Below are 26898 nucleotides of genomic sequence, written 5' to 3'. Positions count from 1 at the left end.
CTCCGCCACGACCTTTAATCCCCGTTGCAGACGGGATGACGGATCTCTGAGGAGGATTCTTCTTCTTCTTCTTTTTTTGTCTCTCAGCATTGGACTTCTCAGCGCGAAGGGGATTTTACAGCAACATGAGCGTGAAGGGGAAAAGAGCCGGACTGGCGATGAGCTGGCAGAAGTCGTTCTCCATCCTGGCTCCTTGGAGGAAAGGTAAAGTCACCTTTTCGTGTTTCTGCCTCGTCACGGCGCCGTCGGCTTAGCCTCGGTTTAGCCTCCATTCTCTACACTGTCGATGATTTGCCCCTCCAGCATCAACACCTTCCAGTTTTTTTGCACGGCGGCGTTTCTGCAGGTTGATTGGTCAAGTGAGACGAGCTGCTTCGCCGTGTGACTCTGAGTCCGTTTCATTTCTGACTGGATTCCAGGACGGCAGATTAACTTCGCTTTCAGACATTCTAATCTTTTATCACTCGATCCGTCATCTTCTGAGAATGTCATCAAAGACGCGGCCTGAAAGAACCCGTGAATGCAGCCGGAACGGTGCGCCGTTGGGTCATTAGAGTTCATCGCTTCGCCGCTGCAGGACAAATACCTGGACAGAAGATCCCGAAGCAGCCGTGCACGTAAAGTTAGGAACTTTGGGATGGCCGGCGGGGTTATCAGCTGCTGTAGGTAACAGTGCGTGCCAAAACGACGCTCAAAAGCTCATCACTAGTTTCCTTTTGTTAGTTTGTTGATTCCCATGAAACTTAATTTGGTAGAAGGATGAACCACGCGTCGGAAATGAACCGGCTTTTTAAAGATAACGTAATAACTGGAAACCTTTCCCGAGGGAAGAGCCCGTCAAGTCTCGGTTCAGATCCAGATCAGGAGGCCGATCCAGGGACCGGGCGTCGGTCACGTGAGCTGAACCGACATGGCGGACTGTTCTTCGTTGGTCATGGTTCTGGTTCTGGTTCTGGTAGTGTCCACCTGATGAAGCGGCTCCGGTCTTTCCTCTCTGATTTGGTTTCCGCACGTCTTTAACATTTGTCAAAACAAAGAGCTGAAAGAGGCTAAAAAAGGCTTCAAACGGCCACCATAAGTCACGTGATCAGCCGTGAGTCTGGGTGGGTAAAAAGCAGCGTGACTCCCTGCAGCAGGATTCCCGGTCATCCCTCGTTCCACGCTCATCCCGGCATTCCGTGTCCGAGCCTCTCTCGGGTGTCGCCAGTACGACGTCGAGCCTCCTCACCTGCCGGGCAGAAAACCCTCCGACTGCTTTGTTGTGGGAGGGATGATAAATCGGCTCTTTGAGACCCCCCCCCCCCTCACACTGTTCGCCGTGCTAACCGGAGTGGGAAGAAGAGGCCCATTGTTGAGATAGAGTTCCCATTGTGTCCGGTGCCGTGGGGGGCGCCGTTTACGGGCGTGTTGAGCTGGAAGCGTGTCACCGGAGGAAATCTGATGTTCAAGGAGAGCAACCGGAGACGCCCGAAAATGTCTGACTAATACTAGTACTAGTATACTAGTACGTGACGGCGAGGCGGCCGGTGGCGATCCGGAACAGACGGGAGGGACGGTGGCGAGGTGCTTCCGGATATCATCCCGATGTCGGGAGTCTAAGCGGCCGAGTGAAGTCGTGTCACCCAAGATGCTGTTCGGCGGCGCCGTCGGTTTGCTTGATGACAGAACTTATTTTCACACGATGGCGTAGCGGTTAGTGCTGCCACCCCACAGCGGGAAGGTACCGGGTTCGAATCCCGCCTGTGCGGAGTTCGTATGTCCCGTACGTTCCCTGGGTCTGCGCTGGTTTTCTCCGGGTTCTCCGGTTTCCTCCCGCCTCCAAAAACAAATGATCCATAGCGTGTGCGTGAAGGTTTGCCCGTCTCCGTGTGGCCCTGCGATGCGCTGGCGACGCATCCGAGGTGTTCCCTCGGCCTCTCGCCAATAGGAAGCTGGGATAGGCTCCAGCAACACCCGGAAAACGGAAAAGCGGCAAAAAAAAAAAAGAAAACCGGATGGATCGGACATGAGCCAAGAAAGTTCCCGGCCAATTCTGGGTCAGATGTTCGGAATGAGATCAGCCGAAAGGGGCGTTCCAAACAGGAAATAAAATTACATTTGAGGTTTCTTCCATCGTTCGATGCAAAACAAATGACTATTTTTCGCTCTTTTTTTTTTTTTCTCAGGTTTATTAATTTATTTATTTGAAACCTGAAGCTTCCAAGATGATTCCCAGAGCGAATGATTCCCACTTCTGGTGTGATCTGGATGCTTTTCTGGCATAAACAAGTTCCGATAGCGGATCTGCGTTCCTTCCCGCCTGTCGACGTGTTTTTAGATGGAAATTAGAGCTAAAAATGTGAAAGATAACGCTGGAAAGTCGGCGCGAGTCGACGGGGCAGATAAAGGAAGAGCGCAACAGTTTCAGTCGTTTTCCCTGCAGCATCGGCGAAACTCTGTGGGAAATGGAGCGTGAATGTTCACCTAGAAGCGGGGACTAAAAACGACAAGTGTCAAAGTTACTAAAATCTAGATTAAAAAAAAAGAGATTTTTCAAAATATGTATAATTCGTCTTTTGAACAGAATTTTTAATCTTTTTTTTATTCTTCTTCTTTTCTTCAGCTGATTAAAGCTTGAAAATTCCTTAAACTGTCCAACCCCCCCCCCCCCCCCCGTTTCTGTTTCTCACCTGACCAAAGAATAAACCAGTAAAACCCAGTGGCTCAAATATCCTGGGAGGGGTCAGAGGTCAGAAGGCCTTAAACGGGACGGTGTTTCGACAGCGCTGCAGTGCTCCTGCACATTCTCGCCTTATCTTAACGCTCTCTGATAAGGCCGAGAGGAGTTTGGGGGCCCCGTTAACTTGGCTCCTCTTTAGGTTTGATGACGCCACGGTCAAGAAAAGCAGAAAACTGAGCAGGGATCCCGACCAGGCTACATGTCAAGAGGCGCGTCCAGAGATGTCGCAGCTTCCCCCCGGGCTTAGAGGTTAAGTGATGGTCAGGAGAGGGGCAAGGGGGGGGGGGGGTCCTACATTATCCCAAATCTGCTTCATGTCACCTGTTCAGGCTTTAACGGCCTCCTTATTGGCCGTCTAGCTGCTTTACTGGCTCAGTAGCTTCTCCACTCAAACATCTCTGCTGCAGCTTGTCGTGACCCCCCCCCCCACCTGTGCCGTTAAAATAACTGGCTTGTCCCGGCCTGTTTATGACCTCCTGTGTTTGGAATCTGAGAGGCCAACCCATCCAACAGTTCAGCCCGAGGGCTAATGCGTGATGCGTCCTCTCCCAAAATCCCAGAAAGCCACGGCTGGAACCTGAAGGCGGGGGGCTTTGTTCTGAAGGTTCCTGAGTTGGTACGGTCCGGTTCGGGTAACAGAGGATCGTATTTGTTGACCGTTTCCCACCGGATGTCTGTGGCGTTCGGCTCCCGAGCCGATCATCTTCCGGGTGTCAATCAAATGCGTTCTGGGAAACCAGACATGACGAGCGGGACAGGAATGTGGCGTCCGTTTGATGACAGAAACCCCCTGAGGGACTCTCAATGGGCAAGGTGTGCACGAGTCTGCACCCACACCTGTGGGCACGCTCACTTTATTTTTTTTAAAGAGAAACTTTCCACTGAAGTCTTTGTACCTGGCGAAAAACCGAGTCGCTCGGGTCCAGCGGTTTGTCTCAGTTTGGGGGTAATAAAAGTAATTATTAGAGCGTTTAGCTTTTTCGGGACTAAAGAGAAGACACTGGAATTTGTGAAGAACTATGACCTGTTTTTTGATTTATGTGCTAGACCGACCGATGGGCCGGCGTCCATCCAGCACTCCTTCATGTTCATTTTTACATAAAGAGGTTTAGATGCCGCCTCCAGGATCAACGGACCGACCACCTTCTGGGAACGCTTTGAAGTGCAGAGCAGGTGAAGCTGCACATTTAAACTTTAAAAACAGGTGGACCTCTTCCCCCGGTCTGGCTTCCATCTGGGTCCTGTTTGGACCCAGTCTGACGGATCGCCGGTTGGAATGACCCCGCACGGCGGCGGTGGCGGCGTTCCCCCCCCTCTGGCCTTCCAGGCAGCTTAGCGCTCTCCCTCTCCCACTTACTCTAATTGAACACCTTTAATCCTGGGAACTTTGTTCGGGAGTCTCTTGAAAGACAAAACTAACGCTGCGTGGAATGTGAAAGGAGCCTGACGGGAAACGGCTGAAGGACGTTCTTAGGCGGGAAACGGCATCCGGGATGAGTTCGGAGAGCAGGAAGGGGAGGCGGGCTTTTCTTAATTACATGTCCGGACTGGAAGGAGACTGAGTCAGCCTGGTAGGCGATTACAGAACAGAATCCACGCTTGTGACACGGCAGCTGGACGAGAGCGACACCTCACAATAAATCGCATCACAGCTGAGCGGATCGGGTGACTTCAGCCTGCAATCAGAGTCGACGTGTTGATGCTCTATAGATTCCCTTCTTCTTTGTTGTTGCTGGTGTTTGCCGCTGAAGCAGGAGGCTTCTGGTTCTATGAGGTCACCGTGGGGGGGGGGGGGGACTGTTCACGTCGCTTTGGTCCAGACGAAGATATCGCAAATGTTTCCTGAACTTTCAGAAGAGATTTCTGAAAATCAGAGTTTTCATCCTGTTTTCTGAAACAACTCAAAATGTATTAGAAAGGTAGCGTGTCGATGCTAGAATTGGCGGCGCAGTGGCGTAATGGTTAGCGCTGTCGCTTCACAAGAAGCTTCCTGGTTGTGTGGCCCCGCGATGCGCCCTGGCGACCCCTCCGAGGTGTTTCCCACCTCCTGCCATTAGCAAGCTGGGAACGGCTGCAGCAACTCCCGTGAGCCGTAGATGGACGTTAGCATTTAGCTCAGAGGACAGCGTCAACACAAAGGCGTTGAACGTAATTACAGGCGAGCGCTGCTGCAGGGCGGCGATAAATCTGGCCTGTAATTAGTGTCATCAGCGGTTTGACTCATGAATGGCAGATTTACTGCCTCTTAAATCTAAAGAGAATTATAAAATACACCATCTGAATAAAACAAATAGAATCCAATGCATCCGTCGGGTGCCAGTATGATCCCGATCCAAGACACTGTGATCCGGGTCAACGCCTGAATGCACCACCCAGAACTGTTCTGTTGGAGAAGCAGCCTGTTGGTACTCGTTTCGGCAATTTCAGTGACTCACAATCAGGAAATCCGGTCTCTTCTTTGGCCGTTTGTCTTTGTGGTGGAAGAGCAGGATGGAATATCAGGTGTGATGGATCAGGCAAGCGTGAGGGTGAGATTTAAAGCAGACGTGATGCTCAAAGGGTTTTGCAAATTTAAACCCTGCAAACATTTCAACCCCCTGAAAATGCATATGAAACTATATCTTTATGGACCAATCAGGATGGAGCAGTGAGATTATTATTCTCTTCAGACAATGATGAATTTCACTCTATCATTCATTCATTCATTTTCTCCTGCTTTGATCACGTGTCCGGGACTTTCTGAGGCCTATCCCAGGCTTGCTATGGTGCATCGCCAGCGCATCGCGGGGCATGATGAATGTTTAAGGTAATTTTATATATCAACATTTGACAGCCAAAAGAAGCATCACCAGCATTATTTTCCTGGCGATGACGCAGCGTGACATCAGACGAGGGCTTTGGCTTCAAAGGTAAAAACACAATGAGCTGCAATGCAGTGAGATCATTTGGAAAAACAATAAGCCTGAGCGGCGACCCGTTGAAGCCACAATGGAAAGAGTCGCTTCAGCAATTCCCCCAGCTTCGACAAAAACAGGAACTGTTTCGGATCTGCACGGGAGAAAGTATATTCTGGAAAGACTCTGACAGGAGCTCGGTACATCAAAGTGGAAAAGAATACAGATAAAAGCTCTTAAAGTAAATGTTAGGCTTTGATTTCAAGTTACAGTGAATGTTGGTGAGCGAAAAAAATAAAAAACAGTTCTCACATTGAGTCTGGTCCGGCTACGGTCAAATGTAAAACCCTCCAATCAGCCGACGGCGTCTAATTACTGTCCCGATGACTCGTTCATCATTCAGTGCCTTGCTCCACCATTCAGCCCCCCCCCCCCCCAGCCTGAACGTCCCTGAGCTGACCCACACAGAAGGAGGTGATTGTCCACACGGACACGTGAACATTGCGTTATGTTTTTGCTTTTATCAGGATGCCAAAGACTCCCAGTTCAGGTCAGAATTGCTCAACGTGCTTTGGAGAAGAATCTCCCTTCCAGTGTTACCCTATAGTGAGGATAAAAGCATGAGATTTACCACTTCAATCGAGTTTTAATCTCATGTTTGCCTTGGCATGGTCTCCATTTCACCCTGCAGGAAGTCTCCCCCCCCCCCCCCCGCCATTGTTAGTGTTCTGCAGCGGAATTATAATCTTGTTGTAGTAAAGCGCGGTTTCATTTCATTTCATGCTCGTGTTCTCTCTGTCTCTCTATCACACTCTCCCCCTCTCTGATTCTGACTCTCCTTCCTGTCCTTGTTTCTGTCTCTCACTCTCTGTCTCTGTCTCTCTATCGCTCTCTCTCTTTCTTAACCCAACTGTTCCAGACAGACGGCCGCCGACTATGACTCTTAGGTTCTGTCCAAGGTTTCTGCCTGTTAAAGGGAAGTTTTTCCTTGCCTCCGTCGCCAGCGTGCTTGTTCTTGTTCTTGTGGGACTAGTTGGGTTCTGTCTTTCCTTCTTGCACTTGCACAGACATCTTTCTTTAATGATGCGCTATATAAATACAATTAATCGAATATTGGTAATGTTCGCAGAATTACGACGACAGCCTTTAATTTAGTTTCTAAAGAAGAGTCATGGCTCTATATTAGTCAGGTATAATCTTACATGAGCTTACGTCCCCGGTTTGGCTTTGGCTCTGGTATTACAAGGTCTTCTGTCTCCTTTGAGGAATATCAGAGATGTTTGTTTCTGCCTAAAGTAAGTAGCGCATGGATGTTAATGTGGGAGGTTGTTATTCCAGGAAAATAAAAGTTTCCGTTTGTACCAAAGTCACACTGGTCATTTTAGTTTTACACTGGCTGATCAGAATTGAACCCAAACTTGAACCAACCGGCCCTTAAACCACCTTAAGTCTAAAGTTATCGTACGTAAAGGTCAGCAGAAACAAATCAGGCTTCAGGACCTCTGGAATAAACCTGCGTTTCTTTATGTTTAACAGGGAAAGGAAGCAGAGATTCGGTACCAGATGGCGAGGTTGTCCTGACGAAAATGAAACTCTTCAGCCACTTCCACGAGAAGCTCCATCTTCCCGATCACTCCACCAAATCCACAGCATCTCTTTGCGACAGCTCAGCCCCTGGCAAGGTCCCCGAGGTGAATTCCCACCTCGATGACAAGCCAGGACGGCCTCAGAGGGAGTCCAGTTCGGACAATCTGTCTGCCATTTTCTCTGCCTCGAAGCTGCCGAGGCTGTACAAGTTCGAGTCGGAGGACTCCGGCGTGGAGCTGCCCAGTGGAGCGAACTCTCCGTCCACCCCAACAAGCTCTGAGCAGAGCTTTGTCGTCCACAGTCGGGAGTCCTCTTGCGATTTGTGCAACTTGAATTCTGACCCTGCGACTCTCACCAATAAACTCGCCACGTACGCGCAGAGCTCTGCAGACGACTCGGCGGACAACGGCCCGACTGCAGCGGCGACTCCTCGGGAGGAACCCGGTTCTCCAGCTGTGAGGGAAGAACTACACACAAAGGAGGATGAGGATAGTGACCAGGGGAGAGTTCCAGACAGCAGTCCTGAAGGGGACGAGGAGGTGCCGGGACAAGCTGAGGAGAACGCCAGTTCACCTGAAAGGACCGGCTTCCAGCGCACGGGGAAGTACGGGAAGCGTTCGTCGATGGGCGCCTGTGATGGATTGATGGGCGATGAGTTTGAGCCGAAACCTTTATTGAGGAGTTCCACCAGTGAGAGTCTGGAGGAGTACATGGAGGAGTGCTGCAAGCTAAGTGAGGTAAGCGGGCAGACGGGTCGGTTCTCTGTTTGACGATAGTCTTCACGTGTCTTTAGTCTCAACGAGGGTTTGGGTCACGTTGGACTTGACGATGTCCCCGTGTCTCAGCGGGACTTAAGTCCCTTTCCTCGTATCGTTTCTGACCCCCCCCCCCCCCCCCCACCAGTGTCATGGCTTGTCCAACATGATGATGGAAGGGGAGGTGCATCTCGAATCGTCTTTGCTTACGGTAAAGGACCGATGGGAACGATTCGTATAACCTTTAACCTTTAGATCTCTTTCTTTCGTTGCCTTATTCCCGCTCCTTCATCGGTCACGGTTGTTTGGCTCCATAATATTTGCTAAAATTCGACACGGGTGAGCTGCGTGTTATCGCTGTTTGTTCAGTGGTTCCAGGATCAAAACGCTCGATGCAACTCAAACTGTGATAACCTTTGATGATACGCTCCTTTGGTGTTTGCAGGGCTCTCCAAACCGTTGAATAAGGACAATTGTGGTTATTCCAGACTTGAGGTTTAATCCCTTTTTGGTTGAACAACAAAAATACTCCACGCCGTCTGTAATTATCTCTAATTTTAAACCCTTTTCAGCCGCTCTGTCACCATGCAGGTCACTCCTCACCGAAACCGAAATACAGTTTAGAGTCAACCATTCCCTCCGTTGGGTGATCTTTTTTTTTTTTTTTTTAAATAAGTTGCTGACATAAGCAACAGGTGTGTGAAAACACAGCAACAGTACTCATTGAGCAGGATCTGAGGAGGCTTGTTTCATTCATGTTCCAGAACACACACACACACACACACACACACAACAAAAAAAAGAAGCCGTCTTCTGTTCACCGTCGGTGGGATCGACAGAGAGAGCACCTGACAGCTGTTGAAGCTGCAAAGTCATAATCGCCTGTTTGATGTTCCTGGAATCCCAGACAGAGTCCGGCCTGCGGGCCGTCGTTACTGGCGGCCATGAAGGATTGCTTCGGACTGAAGGGAGGCAAATTAGGGAACGTGCGAACACAAACCCTCATTTACCAAAGAGAATGTAGTCGACGTTCTCCACTTCACCCTGTCCTTTGCATCGTCCTCCCCGACGCCAGCCCCTCTCATGTCCTCCCTCACCATCTTCTCCTGGGTCGACCTCTAGCCCTGTTCCCTGGCAGTTCCATCTTCAGCATCCTTCTACCGATATAGTCCCCGTCTCTCCTCTGGACATGTCCAAACCATCAAAGTCTGTCCTCTCTGACCTTGTCTCCAAAACGTCTAACCTTCACTGTCCCTCTTATTGTCTCATTTCTAATCCCGTCCAACCTGGTCACTCCCAAGGAGAACCTCAGCATCTTCATCTCCTCCACTTTTAGCTCCGCCTCCTGTCTTTTCCTCAGAGACACTGTCTCCAAGCCGTCCATCATGGCTGGCCTCACCACTCTCATTAATCCTTGTGACCTCACTGTTCCTCCTGGGATTATCTCATGGCTCCAGAGAATAGTATCCGGAAAAATCTCAAATGTCTGGATGGGGCACCGATGAAAGAAAACAAGGTTATTTCTTCATATTTATATAAAGTGAAAAGCCTGAACGAATCAATGGACGTATTGATCTTAAAATAATTACAACGTTTTCCCGACGCTGGCTGAGACTTGACATTTTGGACCGAGCGACGCCCTTGAACATCAGCAAGGTCGAAAATAATGTCCATCTTCCACCCCACCAAGCTAGGATAGCCCCCCCCAACAAAACGTTATAAATGTCGGACCAAACCGGCGCCTGGCGACGGTTTGGGGGGGGGCTTTACAGTGCAGGGCAGCTTTCTCATAAACCGGCCCGTCATGCAGCACCTGTTCATCTGCGCCCGGGCGGGAGATTTCCTTAGCGATACTGCCGCCGACTGGCAGCCCCTCACTCATCCGTCCCCCCCCCCGGCTGCCTGGAGGCCTACCTGTACGCATCACAGAGGTGTTGCATATCTCAACCGACTCAAATTTTTTACCCAGATGAAGACTCTTTGAAGGCCCTGGGGCCACCAGTGCGGTGGAGGGGGCCCAGCGTGACGGACTATAGGGTATGTTGGTGACAGGTGGTGAGGTGGTAGCACCCCAACATCATCATCATCATCATCATCATCATCACTTGTCACTATAGTCTAATAACCCAACCCCTTTGGCCGACCCCTGGCGTCCACAGCGAGTCTTTTCCCTTTGATTCAGAGCTTGAGTTTTAGACGATGGAGGTGCAGCCGTCGTGACTCCCGTCAGGCAGTAGCAGCATAATTAAAACCCGAAGCCTGCTGAGAAGTGTTCCTGCCTCGTGAGCGCTGTTCAATAGATCATAGCTGTAACTTTCTATTTTAAAATAAGCCACGGCAACATCTCAGAAACGGCGTCACGTCACGGACAGACGAGTGACTCCTGCCCGCGGCGTTCAGATCCAGCGCTTTGAAAGATGAAGGGCAGGAAACGGGCAGAAACGCTATCTGTGTGTTGAAAACACCGGCACACGTGACCTGCTCATGCCCCCCTCCCTATCTGGACGCTCCGCGCACATCTGCTGCTTCATTCCTTTCCTACACTGTAACAATAAAGGAAGCGTCGTGGATGTTTCAGCATTCCCTGCATTTTAAAGACCTCCGTAGAACCTCCACGTCTAATTCCGTGTGAAGTTTCAGCTCTGAGCCGACAAAATGTTAAATGAGGTTTTTTTTTTTTACCTCAGAGTTATGTTTTTTGCTGGCGTTTGCCTGCCTGCCTGCCTGCCTGCCTGCCTGCCTGCCTGCCTGTCTGTTAGCAAGATAGCTCAAAATGTTAGAGACAGATCTTGATAAAATTCTCTAAAAATATCAATAAAATAAAAGTAGGGCAATATTCTTCGGTGTAAATCACAACATGGGGGGACTGAGCTGCTTGGCGGAGGCCTGGCTGATGGACAGGTTTACCCTCGGAAGGCTCCATGGATTGTTTGTTGATTGAATGTTTGCCTCTTGACTCGCGGGATCAGCGGAAACCCAGAGGAAGTGCAGGAGGCGGTGCGCGCGCGTCGGCTGGCGTGTCCTTTGCCCGTTTTAAAATGGGCCTGTGCACGCAGGCGAAGGCATTCCTGAATCCCACTCTCTCCTCCTGACTGCGGATCACTCGGGAGTCTTTGTGGGGGCCGTGGATAAGATCAGCCCCGGCCCGAGTCACGGCCAGAACAGGCTCTGATTACAGACCCTCCTCCTCTTCCTCATCAGCAGCTACCCCTGAGGAAGTCAGGGTCATCTACTGGAAGGGATACCCTTCCTTATCTTAATGAGCCACCTAGAACCGACCCGAGCTCTGATGCCCTGGATATCGAAGAGGTTACTAGGGGTCAAAAGTCGGCGGCACCTTCTTCCTAAATATCCAAATTCAAACCTGATCAATGCCTTTCATGTCAAACACCGCCTGTGCGTGTGACGCGTAGCTGCTGCGGCACGCACGGCGGATCTCATGCTGTGGTGACAATGTGAAGCGGAAGGCGATTTAAATTGACCTCAGGCCGTGTGGACGGAGGTTCGCGCTCCAGAATCTGTGAGATCAGAGTGATTGTTCATCAGAGGAAATGGATGACGTCAGTCCTCTAATCTATTACGGCCGCCGGCCCATTGTTTCCATCATAACTCCCAGTTTGATCTGAGTTTCAGCGTCAAACGTGGGGGGGGGGGGGGGGGGGCGAAGGTAAAGACCCCGACATGAGCTCACTTCCTGTTTTTATTGGGATACTTTAAGGAACGCGTTGCTCAGAATTTCCTCTTTTCATGTTGCGGTGAAACGACATCTGCCCCTCCGGACCCGGCTTTGAACTGCCGCGCTTCACGCCGGTTTTTGCTTCCTCCGCAGCGACCCCCCTTCCAGACTGCAACAAAGCCAATAAACACACATTTGCCTTGCTTCTGCCCTTAAATGCTGAATCATCTGCTTGACCTGTGCTTTCCAGGCGCAGCAGGAGAGTTCCAACCCTCTGGGCTCAGGCCTGGGTTACCTGGAGCACATCTGCCAACTCCTGAAGAAGATCGGCCAGCTGCAGGAGAGCAACCTCCGGCTGCAGAGGCAGGTCTGCAGCCTGCAGAGGGACGGCAGGATGGCGAGGACAAAAGAGGTGCGAGGCGGATTCTTTCAGCGTTTCCTGTTTGGGGAGCACATCTTCATCTGAATGTAGCGTGAACTCGTATCCCTGAGAGACGACAGGAGGAAGTAGATCCTTCCAGCCTGGCGAGCAACCAGGAGATTTAAACGAGTCAAAGGGAAAACAGTCGCCGACTGCAGGTGCGATCTGTCAAACCTGTAAATGAGGATCCAACCCCTTCCTACCCTCATAACTCATCCACAAAGATAAATAACCGGTGGTTACGTAATGACGCTGAGAGCGAGGGGCTTTTCCCTTGACGGGGAACCCATGAGGCTGTTGGGTTGGATCTCCTCAGTAAAGCCTACAGAGCTGTAGGATAATATTCCGCCTGGTGTTAGCGCCGCCAGCTAGCACTCATTCCTGCCCCATCGCCATCCCTCCCGTGTGGCTTCGTCAGCATCCGCCCAGTAGCTTCCTGCTAAAGGACAAACAAATAAAAGGACAGAGACAACTGCGATATATTAAGCAGTTTGTCCTTTGTCTTCCTGAACAGGACTTCTTCCGGCAGTACTGCAGCTGTGGCGCTGCCGGCCTGGCCTTCCAGGACGTTCGCCAGAGACAGTCCAGGAGTGAGTGTTTGTCCCCCAGTGGAACCCTCTCAGACCTGTCCACCATCCCCGAGGTGTCCCGGCAGCCGTTCTTATCGACGAGGACAGGTAATATTAACGGGAACGGGCTCGATTTGTTATTTCTAATGTCCACAAAATGTCATCGAGAGACATTTATACAATATAAGCATTAAACTTGCGTAGAGGTCGGTGGAGGGTAAGACGTCCCGGCCCACCAGAGTCTCCGGGACGCGCTTTAACCTTAAGGGCGATTACCGTAACCAGCCCTGATTTATGTTTACCTTAGGGTCACTTAATAACCGGACGGACGCGTCAACAAACACACAACCTCATATTCATTTCATGCCAACGTTTGTCTAACGTTCAGCTGGTGGATCTAATAGTCGAGTCATCCAAACCTTCCTTTGTTGTGTTTTTGAACCTGATCCCGAAGAATCCTGCTTCGGTGTTTCCCTAGTTGAGCTCCAGGTGATGCTCCGAGTTTTGGGCGTCCGGTCGTCTCTCTGGATGTCGGCTTTGCCGCTTTTGTTGTGGCTCTTGTCGCCTGAGGAGGCGGCGGTGGCGGACCGCTCAGCTGTCCCGCAGGGAAGGTCAAATTATTACTCGAGCGGGACACGAGCGGAATTTCTGGCATCCTCCCCCTGACAGGAACACTGAATGTCCCGTGGACTCTGGAATGCCTCCGTTCTTTCTCTGATGGAAAAGGAAAGTCGACCGGGAGGTGATGTTGGAGTCAGGAAAGATCAGGGGCCGCGATTGGGGCCAGCGAATCGGGGGGGGGGGGGTGGCTCTGCCTTGGACGGGGTTCAATGTTTTACTTCATGACGAAGGCTTATTGCCATTCCCAGCTGCAGAGAGTGGAAGAAATGAGTTGCCGCCCTATTTTTTTGCTGTTTCGTCATCTAGCAGAAGCCCCGATGAGTAGAAACTCAGCCCCTGCAAGAACCGTGGGAGGAACGGGGAGGCGAAAGGACCGGCCGGCCGGTCGATTTCCATCAGGGCAACAGTCGTCACTCCCTTTGCAGCCGCTTCCACCATGTAGACAAATATTTCACCTCACAAACCAAACAGAAGATTATAGTGAAAGTTCAACTTCAAACCACGTTGTCTGGTTCTCTGCTTTCACCGCGTACGGAGTTTCGTGGTTTGTTCATAGACGACTAAGCAAAATGAGAACTTGTCTCATTTATTAGCTGCTGGATCTTTCAGGAGAGGAGGAACAGTCATTAGTAAAGATACCCTGAACGCATCACGCATTCTTTAGCTCGCTGATAGCAAAAACTAAAATATTGCCTGATTAAAAATCCTGTTTATTCTGTTATGTCCTTTATAGGCTAGAGCACATTAAAAATACAACTACAGAGGAGCTACAGGAGCTAGCGGATAGTTTCTGCTGCATGCTGCCCCCTGGTGGTCAGGCGGTTTGAACACCAGCGCTTGGTTGTGATTTGTGTTTCAGACACCAGCAGTGATGGTTTACGGAGGAGAGGCCTGAATCGAAGGAGCTACACAGAAGGGGAGGCCTGCTTCCTGGGGGAGAGCACCGAAAGGCTGTCCAGCCCCCAGCGCAGGGTGAGACGTGTCAATTATTTCTATGTCCGCAGCATCAACGTGGACGGTTGGACCACAGCGAACTTGTATTTCTAAAGGAAACCACTCTAGCGGTGCAACTCGGGCAGATTTAAACGTGAATTTCCATTAAATCGTCAGTCGTGTGTGTTTTGGTGTTTAGATGAGTGAAAGCTGCACGTGGGGACGAGTCAAAGACCTGGTGAGGAGAACGAAGAACCAGAGCAGGCTGGGACTGACCTCCACCTCGCTGAAGATGTCCTGCCCACAGCTCTACATGTAAGTAATAGATTACATGTAACACATTAGTGTAAATGCACCCTGTAGCTTTAAAATAATCCATCTGAAGCATCCAATTCTATTTAATGTTTAAAATGGTAGGATCACTTCACACCACGATAAAGGTCTTATTTTCCCACGCTGTCGAGACAGATTCAGATGGTCGCCACGTTCTCGTACTTTTGTTCTTTTTTCATCCGGAGCGGTTTTTACTTATGGTTACTCGCATCACATGAAGGTGTGTCTCATTACTAGAGCGTGAAATGATGCAAAGCCGGGCCCATAGAGAAAGATGTTTTCCACTCTGGGGGGGGGTCAAAGAACCATGCTGGCCTGGACACTTCAGAAAGTCTTAAATCACCCAAAATGAAAAATACGCAGCTGTTGAAAATGCATTAAAGAAAGAAGAGCACACGGGGTGGAAGACAGCGAAAGTTTCCTGGCATGTCGAGTCAAAGGGGGGCTATTAGCTTCAGTTTTGCCTCCTGGAGGGGCGGATGAACTGAGGCTTTTCTTCTTTGTGAGGCTGTACAGTGCAGGAATCTGATGGGAGTTGGAGGACTACTCCTTCAATCCTGACCGGGGTTTGGCTCAGACCCAGATGAGCAGGGGGAGGGGGGGGGGCCTTGAGAGTCAGGTTTGAGGTATGCAAGAAGGAGTGGGAGAATTCCTGTATGGGTTTAAACTGAGACGTGGCTGCGATCCAGGTTTCATTAGAAAGAACCCCCCCCCCCCCCCCCCCCCTGCTGAGATCCACGCTGGGCGGCTCTGGTGCTTCTGAAAATATGGGAATAATACACAATAAATGTTTTTTACTCCCAGGTCGACCTGAGTCAAAGCGAAGGCGTGGAAAGAAGGACACCCCGCCAAAAAGCCAGTAGCGCACAATAACGGCCTTCTCTTCTTTACAGGCCTGACCTGGGATCTGTGAAACTTGCTGGCAGACAGAGGAACTCCATGATCTCCCTGGGCCACCAGAGCAAATTGGAGTTTCCATGGCAACAATAAAGATCCAGGAGGGGCTGGTCCTCATCAGCGCGGCGGCTGAAGGTCAGGGAGATAAGATAAGAGAGGATCTTGTGTGTGTGTGTCTGTGTGTGATGTTCACCACGGACTAGTGAACATCTCTCCATATTTTCCAGATGCGTTTACATGGACAAAATTTCTTTATTCCGATCAGAGTTCAGAGTAAAATTGTGATCCGATGCGCCGTGTTCATGGACCCTAAAAATCCGATCCGATTAGGATTTGCGCGTTCATGCACCACACTTTTGATCGGAACAGAATATTCTGACATGCGCAGTTTGACCAAAAGCACCGGAAATGGTAGAAGAAGAAGCGTAGCGTAGCAACTTCCGCTGTAAACAAATCATCGCTCCGCGCTTTTCTGCCTGAAACGTCAGCGTTATTTCGCTCGTTTTCCCCGTTTGCGCTTTTAGTTTCCTCCTTTAATGTCTCCGGCAACATGTTTGTCTCAGATATTGACCAGTTCTGTCTTCCGCCCGCCGTGCTTTTCGCTCGCTCTGCTTCAACTAGCTTCCGGCAATAGCAGTAGCGTGTGTAGCTGACGTCACAGACATGCGCAGTAAGGACGACTTGTACCGATACATCGGAATAAGTGTTTTCATGCGCCCTGACCCGGTTACAAATCGGTATAAACCACCCCTCTCGATCGGGATAGAATTGTGACCGGATCAGGCTGGGTTGGGTTAGATTATTCCGGTTAAGGTGTGTCCATGAAGCATTTTTATTCCGATCAGGATTTTAACCGGGTTAAATGTGTCCATGTAAACGCTCTGAGCCCCCCCCCCCCCCCCATTTGAACCCAATCATGATGCGATCACCTGTTACCTGCGTCAAGTGTTGTTCACTATCCACGGGTTAGCCAAATGCTAATTTAGCTAACCCTGCTCATGACTGCTGTTTGCAGGTCTGATCCACATCACGGGGCAAAGAAGGAAATCTCGAAGTTACGAAGATGATCCGAGAGCGGAAAAGAAGCAGCGAAGAAGAAAACGGTGGTAACTGAGAAGAAGAAGAAGAAGAAGTGGGGGATGCTGCGTCGTGAATGAGGGTCGACTCATGAAATGTATGTACATTAAAAAAATATATGCAATGTCCTTATGAAATTAAGGAGAGGAGGTGAATGTGTAGAAAATTCTACATTGTGACAAAATGTAATTGCTTTAAAGTTCTTTTTATATTATTTACATTTTTTATTATTATTGGCCTCTATCAGGATGCTGTAAAATCTAGAGATCCGACTGACGTGAAATATAGTTCGTTTTTCATTTTGTACGGGGTGTAAATGAGATATCCAGCTATATATAGCTTTGTATATTGTGTGTGTTTGTGTGTGCGTGATATTGCATAACTGCACTGCATGCATAAATCATGTGTACGAACGCCGCAGAGTTCAGTGCGTGTGCATCTTAACATCGTGTTAACAGATGAGCTGAAGATAACACGCTTTTCATCAAACGGCAGCCGGCGATGACATTTTACATTTTCAGACCATGAACTCTGGAGCTTGCAGACATTTCTTTCTGTGCACGCTTTAAACGGCAAGCAGAGATCTTGTTTGACACCTTAAGTGCTGCGATTTATTGGCGGTGCCGGTGTTGCATCGCTGGAATTCCCTTTTCTTCCAGATGCGATTGCTGGAGTTAGACGTACAGCTGCGGTTACATACAAGAGGAGTCAGAAAACGTACAACAATCAATGTGTTAATATAAGAATCAATATGCAGCAGCGATCAACAGACGGAGACAGAAAGATAATAGAAAAAATGACTTTCTCTGACTTTTAACAGAGAACATTTGTTGTAATGACAAACTTAGCTAAGACAATAAATAATACCATGAGAGGATTCTGATTTCACCATCAAAGAAATATCATTTGGGTGTTTTGATATGTCTTAATTTGCTGTTATACTGTAATCAAAGAATGTCAAAGATGTGTTTACTGACTTTCAGATTATTAATTGTTGTATTTGGTAAATTACAGTGACTGTTTCTGTATATATGATGGTGCTTGATGTTGCATCCTGCATATTTCATCAATATTCAAATTTATTTTCTAAAAATAAAGGTGAATGAAAGAGGCATTTGTGTGAAGTCATTTGTTCCAGTGGCAAGAAGATAAAAAAAAGAAACATTCACAGCAGAGGAGGTTTCAAGTAATCTGACAGAGGGTGAAAATCTTGACTTTCAGTCACCATTAGCATTTTAGCAACATAATTGTAAATAATTTTCAGTGACCAATGGAGCCTAATTGTATCAAAATAAAAAATGTAGTTGCCCACATTAGACCAATACAAGGCTAATAATCACACAAAATTGTTTAAAGTGTTACTTTAAATGTAATACGTTATCTAAAACAGTGCTCTGGCTGTGTTAGCTAAACGGAATCCCAACAAGGAAAACTATTTAGAAACACAGAGAACATTTAAAAAACAAAACTTGCTTGACATGTTTCCTGACTGTTTTTGCAGATGAGGAGCCTCACGCATTCAAAATGTTCCATAAACTCAGACTGTGGTTAAACCTTTGAGTCTTTAGTGGCCTCTGGTGGTCAATGCGGGTAATTACAAAAACATTTACAGACGTCCATTTGTAAATCTGTCTCTATACATCTGTCTATATAAATAATGACACTTGAAACTTAAAAAACCTTTCGAAAATTCAAATCTGTCGTTTTCTTTGTTGTTATTGCACTGTTTTAACAATTTTTAACCTACAATATTGATAAATACTTACCAGATTTTGAAACTTCAATTTCTGCTGAAAAAAGGGTCAAATAATTAGCAAAAAAAGGGGAAAAGTTCTCTGAAAAGCTGCCGGAAGCGGAGGGTAACATGTCACATAAATTGAAGCGACGGGGGGTTAAAACCCGCCAGATTAGAAAAAGGTTGCGTAATAAGCACAAAGCTTTAATGAGATCCGTCTCTGGACTGTGGGAATGACAAATACCCAAAACCCTCAGTGGCAGAACTCCAACTTGGGATTTTTTTTTCTTTTTCACTCTGGATAGAAAACAATGAGCAGACTGTTTGCCAGGATCCACCTCCAGAGGAATCCAGGCACAAATATGTTCACCCACTGGCGGCCGCAGGCGGAACATTGCACTCACAAAATTATTACTATGTTTTCGCCGATGCCTCAGAAAATATACATTCTGAAAGCATGGGACAAGGACCGGTTATAAATATACCTGTAGATCTATATAGAGGTGTGCATCCAGAGTGCCATTCAAATTTAGGCTGAGGCGCCTGATAGAAATAAAGTCTCTACCTGTACAGTCTTAGTTTTCATGGCAAGCCGTTAATGTGAAATGCAGTAGCAGGTAGCGCTTTGATCTGCTATGATCAGAAGTCTGTATCCCAGCCAGACAGCTCGTCAGGAGGCTCCTCTGTGTCCGGAGGGAACATGTCAAAGTGACTGTGATCCGACGGCCCGTTAAGCTGCAGGAAGAAGGAACATCAGCTTCACAGAATTGCATTCGGTCATCGTGGAACAGAATGGAGAGCGAACCTGCCGATGCATGTCAGCTCGGGTTAGGTTTAGGGTCAGGGTTAGGGTTTCAGGTAGAGTTTGGGGCCGACAATACAAACTTAGCTGCAACCCTGACCCAAACCCGAGCTACAATGCTAACCAAAGCTGCAACCATAACCTCTAATGTTAGCTGCACCCCTAAATCTAAAATGAACCACAACCCGAACGGATCAGCTTTCAAATGTGATCTTAGCTTTAGCTTTGAATGGAATATGAAATTATGTTATAGATTAAAAACAGATTTACTTGAATTTCATTGCAAGAAGAACGTTTCTATGTGCAGGGACATTCTCTCTCTCTCTCTCTCTCTCACACACACACACGCACACACAGATAGTCATGGCAGTTCTCCTCATGTCCACAGGATGTCGCCAGACCTCCCTTCCTTCCTTGTCACACACGTGGTCTGTTCTCTCTCTTGCTGTGACCAATCAGATATCAGATATCATCATATGTTCAATTTCCTTACTTCAGGATTTTTGTTCCAGATAATATTAAAGGGAAAACTTTTCCATGAATGATCCTATAAATTGTCTTCCAACTTATTTTTTAGATTATTATGATTATTTTGCTGACAATTTTTTTTTGATGGATTGAGTGTTTTTGGAGTCAGTTCCAGCTCATCGTCTCACCTCCGTCCTCAATGGAGACAGAAGCTTGTGACGCCTCAAACCTTCCCAGTTGAAGGCCTGGAACCACCTGTAACACAGATATGCATGACAGACGGGATTCAAACCAAACACCTGCCTCTGGTGCAGAAAGACGAAGCCTCTCTGGGACACTCTTTTTACACGCAGAAGTAAAGCTTCACTATGAAAGGCAACCTACTTGTGTTTCTTTATGTCGATGATACCATTCTTTTTGTTTCCTAGTCTTTCTACTGGGTTTAGCCTGAGATGAAAACAGACATATTTATCTGGTCAGGTTTAATTACTTTTATTCAGACTTGTCTGTTTAAATAGTCAGTGACTGGGTTGTCCTCATAACTGATGGTTTATGACTCGTACTTGCAAAGTCTTCTGATGAGGTCGTCCGGACGCTTGCCCACTTTCTTGGGGAAGTCCACCTTCTCAATGCCATGAAGGACCATCGTGTAAATCTTTATTGGGTCTGAGCCAGCAAAGGGTGGACTTGTAGAAAAGGGTTAGGGTTAGAATTGACGAGTTCACCATTTTAAGAAATGCTCTTTTCATTGGATTCGAAAATTTATGCTAAGCTAAGCTAAGCTAAGCTAATCAAAACAACAGATACAGCTCCATACTTTGTTATCCTATCTGGAAGAACACAAACGTGTTTGTCACAACTTAAAACAATTAGAACACAACATGCTTGATTTAATAGCAAGCATGCAATATTTTGGCATCCATTCTCTTCTCTCAAAATCTCAACCGTAAGCGATGGCCCACATGGATGTGCTCTTTGGCTTCACATTGAACATTTACTCACGCAGAAATCATACAGTGTGTTATAACCTTTACCTGCCAGTGAGGAGCTCAAATATAAGGATTCCTATGGACCAACAATCTGCTCCAAAGTCATGGCCCTTGTTCAGGATGACCTCCGGGGCCACGTATTCCGGAGTCCCACAGAACGTCCAGGTCTTCTTCCCGAGGCCGATCTTTTTAGCGAAGCCAAAGTCTGCCTAAAGGAAAACAGAGGAATCAGGAATCTGTGGGAAACTATGAGGGTGTTGCCACGGTAAATGTTTTCATACCAATTTGACATAACCCTCGGCATCCAGGAGGAGGTTTTCAGGTTTCAGGTCTCTGTAGACGATGCCCATAGTGTGGAGGTAATCAAAGGCCTCTAAGACACAGCCGGTACAGAACCTGGCTGTCGGGTCATCGAAGTAACTCCTGGCAGGTTAGGAAAAAAATGCTGGTTGTTGCTGCAAAAGAACGTTATCTGTTAGGAACGAAGTGAAAAAAAAAAAGGACCTACACTCACATGTCCCGCAGCACCGTCCACAGCTCCCCCCCCAGACACGCCTCAAGCAGCATGTAGACAAACTTATCATCCCGGAATGTTCGGAATAACCTGGAAAACATTAGCTAGAGGTAATTCACCTGCTTTAACAAGAAGAAAAAGCATCAAATGACAAAACTCAACCAGAGCGTGGAACCAATAAACGCAAAAGACGCTGCGCATTGTTAAAGGCGCTGATGCTGCAGCTTTCTCATGCTAACTTTCGAAGCTAACGTCCTGAACTGAACTTTAGGGGAGGAGATAAATGGGGAAATGGACATGGAATAGTGGCTGAAGTTTTCTCTGAATGCTTGTAAGCCTGTTTTGTCCTGTAGCAGAAGAGATAAATCTCAGAGCAGCGGTCAGCAGCATTCTCAGAGCAGGTTCCTTAGCAACTCCAGGGAGACAACTGCAAAATAAAAGCCCTCATTCTGTCCTTATGGTGACAGGTCGACCCGTTAGCTAACTCACCCCTTCTCCAGCCTCTCCTGTTCAAATGCTTCCACCGGCTCACGCGATAGGACGACACCTCGCTCTTTTCGAAAGCACAGAAACACAAGCTTGACGCCCCACACCTGATGATGAACGGCGAGTTTGTTTGCTGCAGGATGTTCTTCTCAGAGTAGATGTGCTCCTGCTGCCTGGTGTCCACTATGTGCTTCTTCTTGATGCACTTCAGCGCGAACGTGATTTCATCGTCCTTCAGTCTCACCTGAGAGACGTCGGAGAGGAGCTCGGTGAGGCGCGCCGGAGACGCTAAACCAGTAGCCCTTGTTTGAATTTGGTCGTCATAGTCCTTCATCTCACCAGCTCTACTCTTCCAAATCCCCCCATGCCCAGCGTGGCTAGGATCTCCAGCTCCTGGAACGGCCGGTGTGGGGGCAGGAGGGCGATTCTCTCCTTCAGCTTCCGCAGCTCCCGAGCCTCCACAGAGTCCACCTGAGGCGAATGTGGCCTGAGTGAAAAGAAGACAGGCCATCGGCGCTAAAACTGGAGATGCAGCAGCGACGGTACAACAAGGGACGAGTCACCATGGCTACCGCTTTAATTAGCATTTCTACCTCACCCCCCCCTTTGTGCACTTACAGGGCATTTCTCCTCTCGTCGCTCCTGGAGAGCTCTTCCACGTACTCCTGCAGGTAGGCCTGGAGCTCCTCGTAAGTCCCCACCGTCTGGTTGAAGTGGCTACAGAGGAAGGAGGTGCATTCACACGAGCTCAACGGTTGCACTTCATCTCAGCTGCGAGTCGAGGGGACACCATATGTGGTGAATTCAGGCGACTCACTCTCTGTCCACCGCCAGGCAGTGTGTGTCGTTCTCGCTGCAGATGATGTTGGCCGAGCGAACGTCCTCGCTGAAGGAAGACACAAATCCGTATGTACACACAGGCGTTTAAGTACATGGCGCTGAACTCGTACTGATCGTGCAATTAAAATGGTTACACTACGTGATAGGAGAGCGAGGATGGGTTAGGGTTAGACAGTGGTGAGGACAGCCATGATGGACGGCTTAGAGACAGTGGCTGTGAGGAAGAGACAGGAGGCGGAGCTAGAAGTGGAGGAGATGAAGATGCTGAGGTTCTCCTTGGGAGGGACCCGGTTGGACAGGATTAGAAATGAGACAATAAGAGGGACAGTGAAGGTTAGACGTTTTGGAGACAAGGTCAGCGAGACTTTGATGGTTTGGACATGTCCAGAGGAGAGACGGGGACTATATCGGTAGAAGGATGCTAAGGATGGAGCTGCCAGGGAACAGGACTAGAGGACGACCCAGGAGAAGATACATGGACGTAGTGAGGGAGAACATGAGAGTGGCTGGTGTCGGGGAGGACGATGCAAAGGACAGGGCGAAGTGGAGACAGTTGGGTTGCTGTGGCGACCCCTCAGGGGACAAGAAGATAGTAGAAGAAGAAGAAGTAACATCAGTTGTGATCAGATTCACGAGAGGTGAAGTTAAGTCCAAGCTGGGACATGCAAAGCGTTCGATTCGTGCACCTGATAAGCGCTTTCTCCCCAAAGTAGTCTCCAACTCCCAACGTCTTGATCTCCTGAGGCTCATGGAATCCCTCTGTGCTCTGAGTGACGACGACCTGCAGCAGAAAAGATCAGAACGAGGTGAGAGAGAATCTCTACAACCCTCTCGGAGCTTTAAGAAGAGAATATCCTCTCTCACCTCTCCTTTTGCAATAATAAAGAAAGTGTTCCCCTCTTCTCCCTCTCGTATAATATGCTCCCCTTTTTCAAAATGGTCCTGAAAAGACAGCGTCAGTCACTGTCCCGCCCGCCCGGGTGGGATCTGAGACTTGAACCGGATGAGAATCGATAGAGACGGTGACACAGCGTCAAATACTTGCCACTTCAAGACAATCAACGATCTTGGCTAGTTTCTCCTCGGGGAGTCCTCTCAGCAGAGACACGCTGGTACAGAAACAAGCGCACACATTTGTCACGTAGAGTGAAACCGTCTGATGTTTGCAGTTGACTTGTGTTGGTACCTGCGCAGAAAGCTGAAGTACTCCTCGTGTCTCGCCTGCGTGGTCTGCATCATGATGGTCTGGAAAGTCTGGCGCTCCAGAGCCCAGATGTGGGACTGGGCCACAGCTGGGTGGGGGTGGGAACCATTAACCGTCATTAAAACCAAGCTTTATCATGCCTGCACGATAATGTTAACTTTAAATTAACCTGATAAGATGTAACATTTGCATATCCCCATTTCTTCCGATGGCTGCCCTAAACCTAACCCACCCACAGGTGGCGCTGGAACAGGGACTGGGTTCTAGAGGCAACGCCGCCGGCGCTCACCTTTAACAGTGGCTGTTCTCTTACAGTTGTACAGAATGGCCAGTTCTCCAAAAGCTGTCCCGGGACGCATCTCCCCCAGCAGCTTCCCGTTCTGGATGACCTCCAGCAAACCCTCTGCAGGAGAAGACGCGACGTTTAAATAAGAGCTCGACTCGGAGTGGGGGGGGGGGGGGGGAAAGAAATGTTGTAATCTTGTCTCGGTATGTCCTAAGACGCAGACCGGCCAGCACGTAGAGGTAGTTTCCGGCCTCGCCCTCCTGGATGACCAGCTGTCCCTCGGTGTACACCGTCTCATACATGGAGTCCACCATCTCCCTGCTGTGCTGCGGCTCCAGCCTCTTCAGGAAGTCGTTGTTCACGATGGCGTCGCTGATGAGCTTTTTGGTGCTGGGAGAGGAAGGAGGGGCAGAGGCCAACGCTTCATAAAGACTCGATTTATGATGAATTGCTAGCTGTGAGCTAACAGCGCTAACCATTTCTAGTTGAGATTTAGTAGCTGCATTTGTCGACCTGGGCCAGGAGGAAACTCCATATTTAATTAACTTTATTTGCATTGTAAAAAGAAAAAAAAAAAAAGAGTCATAACAATATATATAAGGAAGCAAAAAATATTTTGCCTTCTTTGTTCAAAAGGTAGAATGTTCTCATTTTATATTCGTCCAATTAGCACATAAGAATTGTGAAAGCTATTAGGATTGTATGTTTGACGTAAATCTACGGCTTATTTCATTCTATCTCTGGGTGCGTCCCTGATTACCACATCACAGAGGACGCTCTAGAGCAGGGGGCGAAAGGAGCCGGCTGAATGCAGCCCATAATGATCCAGACCGGACCCTCAGATCTCAGGAGCTCTTTGTTTTCTTTCTATTATCTCGTCATGCTAATAATGCAGCCTTTTAAACATCGCTGGCAGCGCTGTGTTCTGTTTGGCTTCATCACAGCTGATCAAACCGCTCAAATGATGATGATTCTACCTTTTAGCTGCCATGGTAACGGGAGTGAATTGACGTTCTCAGAAACCCATCATCGTCTTATATTATTTTGGGGGGGGTCTCTTAAACTCACCGCGGGTCTTTGTGGACGGTCTTTGCGATGGAGACGTCTGCTACTCTGAACCCTCCACAGAAGTTCTCTGAGGTGGGTTCAGCGGAGACGCCCTCTTTTGCTCGGAGCCTGCGGTGAACTTCCACGGCCACCCTGTGGAAGCGGCTGGGACCCTGGTTGATGACGCTGAAGCGCCGGTGGCCGTGGTGGCAAAGGGCGGGAGGGGAGAAGCCCAGGCCGTTGGTGTAGCCGATGGCGTCCTGGAGTTTGTCAATCTGGGAGATCTTGGCCTCCAGCTCCCGCTGGAGAAGCTGCAGCTGGAGCTCCTGGGAGCAAAACTCTTGGTTCCGATGTGCTAGCGCTGCCTCCAGGTGGGAAACTCGCAGTCTGAGGATCAGGATTGGTTCAGTCACTGAAGACATGGAGGAAGCCACACAAAGCTGGATGACCAGACACAAACTCAACACTGACCTCTACACACAAGAAAAACATCTGACACTTAGCTTGAAGTTACACCAGCACCTTTAGCTTTGAGGCTACACTAACACATTTAGCTAGAGGCTACAACAACAGCTTTAGCTGGAGCCTACACTAACACATTTAGCTTACAGGCTACACTAACACATTTAGCTAGAGGCTACACTATGACACATTTAGCTTAGAGGCTACACTAACACATTTAGCTAGAGGCTACACTATAACACATTTAGCTTAGAGGCTACACTAACACATTTAGCTAGAGGCTACAACAACAGCTTTAGCTAGAGGCTACACCAACACATTTAGCTAGAGGCTACACTAACACATTTAGCTTAGAGGCTACACTAACACATTTAGCTAGAGGCTACACTATCACATTTAGCTAGAGGCTACACTAACACATTTAGCTAGAGGCTACACTAACACATTTAGCTTAGAGGCTACAACAACACCTTTAGCTTACAGGCTACAGTAACAGTGTACAAGTACAGGTATTACAAAATTATTTTTGGTTGAACTGTTCCTTTAAAGGTTTATACAGACATACAGAAATCACACATGATTATAAAACAAAGGATAATACAATACAATAAGCTAATTAAGTTCACAGTAACAACATTTAAGTCATGGCTCACTCGGTTCCCTCCCACCACAGGTGTTCCATAATAGAATAGTGATGAGGTTTGATTCTCACCTGAGGGCATTTGAGTCCATGTCAGGAGGTTCTTTGTGGACCGGGCAGATGTTCTCCTCTGCCCGAGAGGCTTTTATCGAACCGTTGCCCATGGCCAGACATCGACCGACCACCATAAGAATGGACCTCAGGTCGAACAGACCACGACGACCTTCTGAGAGGAAGCTACTGCTACTTCTTCTACTTCAAGTAAAAACACTTTCATGTAATTTATTTACCGGTAAACATTTCAAGATTGTTTTTTTTCCCCTCACTAAATTTTAAACATCGTCCTCTAGAACTCTCAGATTCTCCTTCAGATTTTAATATAAAACTCCTTTATATGTAAGAACCTTTAATAAAATGAAAGAAACAGGATATTTTAATATGAAACAAAATAATAAAACTAACACTTAATAATAGGCAGAATCCTCTACACACATAATAATACATTTGAACTTATTATACAGAATTTATAACATCTTGGTTTTTTTTTACATATAGCCACTGAGTGAGCAGATTCCTCCCAAAAATCTCCACAACATATTAATTCCAGAGGTTTCCCATCATTTACTTACATGTCAACAGAGAAATGTGTTGGACACAATAATCCTGATGCTCTGTAAAGACAGTATGGACATCGTCCCTCTCTAATCCGGCTGCCTGGTCTTCAGTTTCCATCCACAAACACAATAACTCTCCTCTGCTCGTTTCTGCTCCTTTATCGTTTTCCAAAGATTCAACCTCTTGGAAGTCTCTGGCGACCCCTGGTGGCCTGCTGGTGTTTGACACAATAAATTGACATGGCACCTTTTGGAGATTTGATGATTAACAGTTCTATTTTTAAGGGATAATAAAGTGATAAAAAAAAACAGAATTAAGAAAACTTTCT

General features: G+C 48.1%; 2 protein-coding genes across 2 annotated transcripts; one reads left to right on the top strand and one right to left on the bottom strand.

Annotated features, from left to right (window-relative positions):
* Positions 1-116: 116 nt before the first annotated feature.
* Positions 117-17920, top strand: si:ch211-250c4.3 (uncharacterized protein LOC100535981 homolog). Its single transcript, XM_068741108.1, has 8 exons — positions 117-204; positions 7150-7937; positions 11882-12043; positions 12567-12729; positions 14102-14214; positions 14375-14490; positions 15402-15540; positions 16421-17920. The coding sequence occupies exons 1-7, from the start codon at positions 126-128 to the stop codon at positions 15496-15498; spliced, it is 1518 nt and encodes a 505-aa protein (XP_068597209.1). The 5' UTR covers positions 117-125; the 3' UTR covers positions 15499-15540; positions 16421-17920.
* An 880-nt stretch (positions 17921-18800) lies between these two features.
* LOC137896140 (cGMP-dependent protein kinase 2) lies at positions 18801-26119 on the bottom strand. The gene is made up of 19 exons (XM_068741669.1): positions 26028-26119; positions 24875-25324; positions 24030-24196; positions 23810-23923; positions 23503-23608; positions 23362-23425; positions 23181-23258; positions 23003-23097; positions 22294-22362; positions 22095-22193; positions 21816-21963; positions 21584-21720; positions 20991-21080; positions 20758-20899; positions 20522-20685; positions 20051-20173; positions 19872-19934; positions 19676-19742; positions 18801-18952 (listed from the first exon to the last, which is right to left on the bottom strand). The coding sequence occupies exons 1-19, from the start codon at positions 26117-26119 to the stop codon at positions 18857-18859; spliced, it is 2364 nt and encodes a 787-aa protein (XP_068597770.1). The 3' UTR covers positions 18801-18856.
* Positions 26120-26898: the final 779 nt, after the last annotated feature.

The sequence above is a fragment of the Brachionichthys hirsutus genome, chromosome 7 (genome assembly GCF_040956055.1).
Source record: "Brachionichthys hirsutus isolate HB-005 chromosome 7, CSIRO-AGI_Bhir_v1, whole genome shotgun sequence".
Lineage (NCBI taxonomy): Eukaryota > Metazoa > Chordata > Actinopteri > Lophiiformes > Brachionichthyidae > Brachionichthys > Brachionichthys hirsutus.
Note: the sequence above shows the minus strand (reverse complement) of the source record. Positions and strands in the feature narration are given on the sequence as shown.

Bases quoted from the DNA above. Each gene is read 5' to 3' on its own strand.
- si:ch211-250c4.3 (XM_068741108.1), top strand. From the start codon at position 126: ATGAGCGTGAAGGGGAAAAGAGCCGGACTGGCGATGAGCTGGCAGAAG. The intron at 12,730-14,101 runs GTAATATTAACG...TTTGTGTTTCAG, and splicing joins GTTCTTATCGACGAGGACAG to ACACCAGCAGTGATGGTTTA. The intron at 14,215-14,374 runs GTGAGACGTGTC...TTTGGTGTTTAG, and splicing joins TGTCCAGCCCCCAGCGCAGG to ATGAGTGAAAGCTGCACGTG.
- LOC137896140 (XM_068741669.1), bottom strand. From the start codon at position 26,119: ATGGGCAACGGTTCGATAAAAGCCTCTCGGGCAGAGGAGAACATCTGC. The intron at 20,174-20,521 runs GTAAAGGTTATA...CTTTTCTACAAG, and splicing joins TTTGAGCTCCTCACTGGCAG to TCCACCCTTTGCTGGCTCAG. The intron at 18,953-19,675 runs GTGAGACGATGA...TTCTTCCTGCAG, and splicing joins TGTCTCCATTGAGGACGGAG to CTTAACGGGCCGTCGGATCA.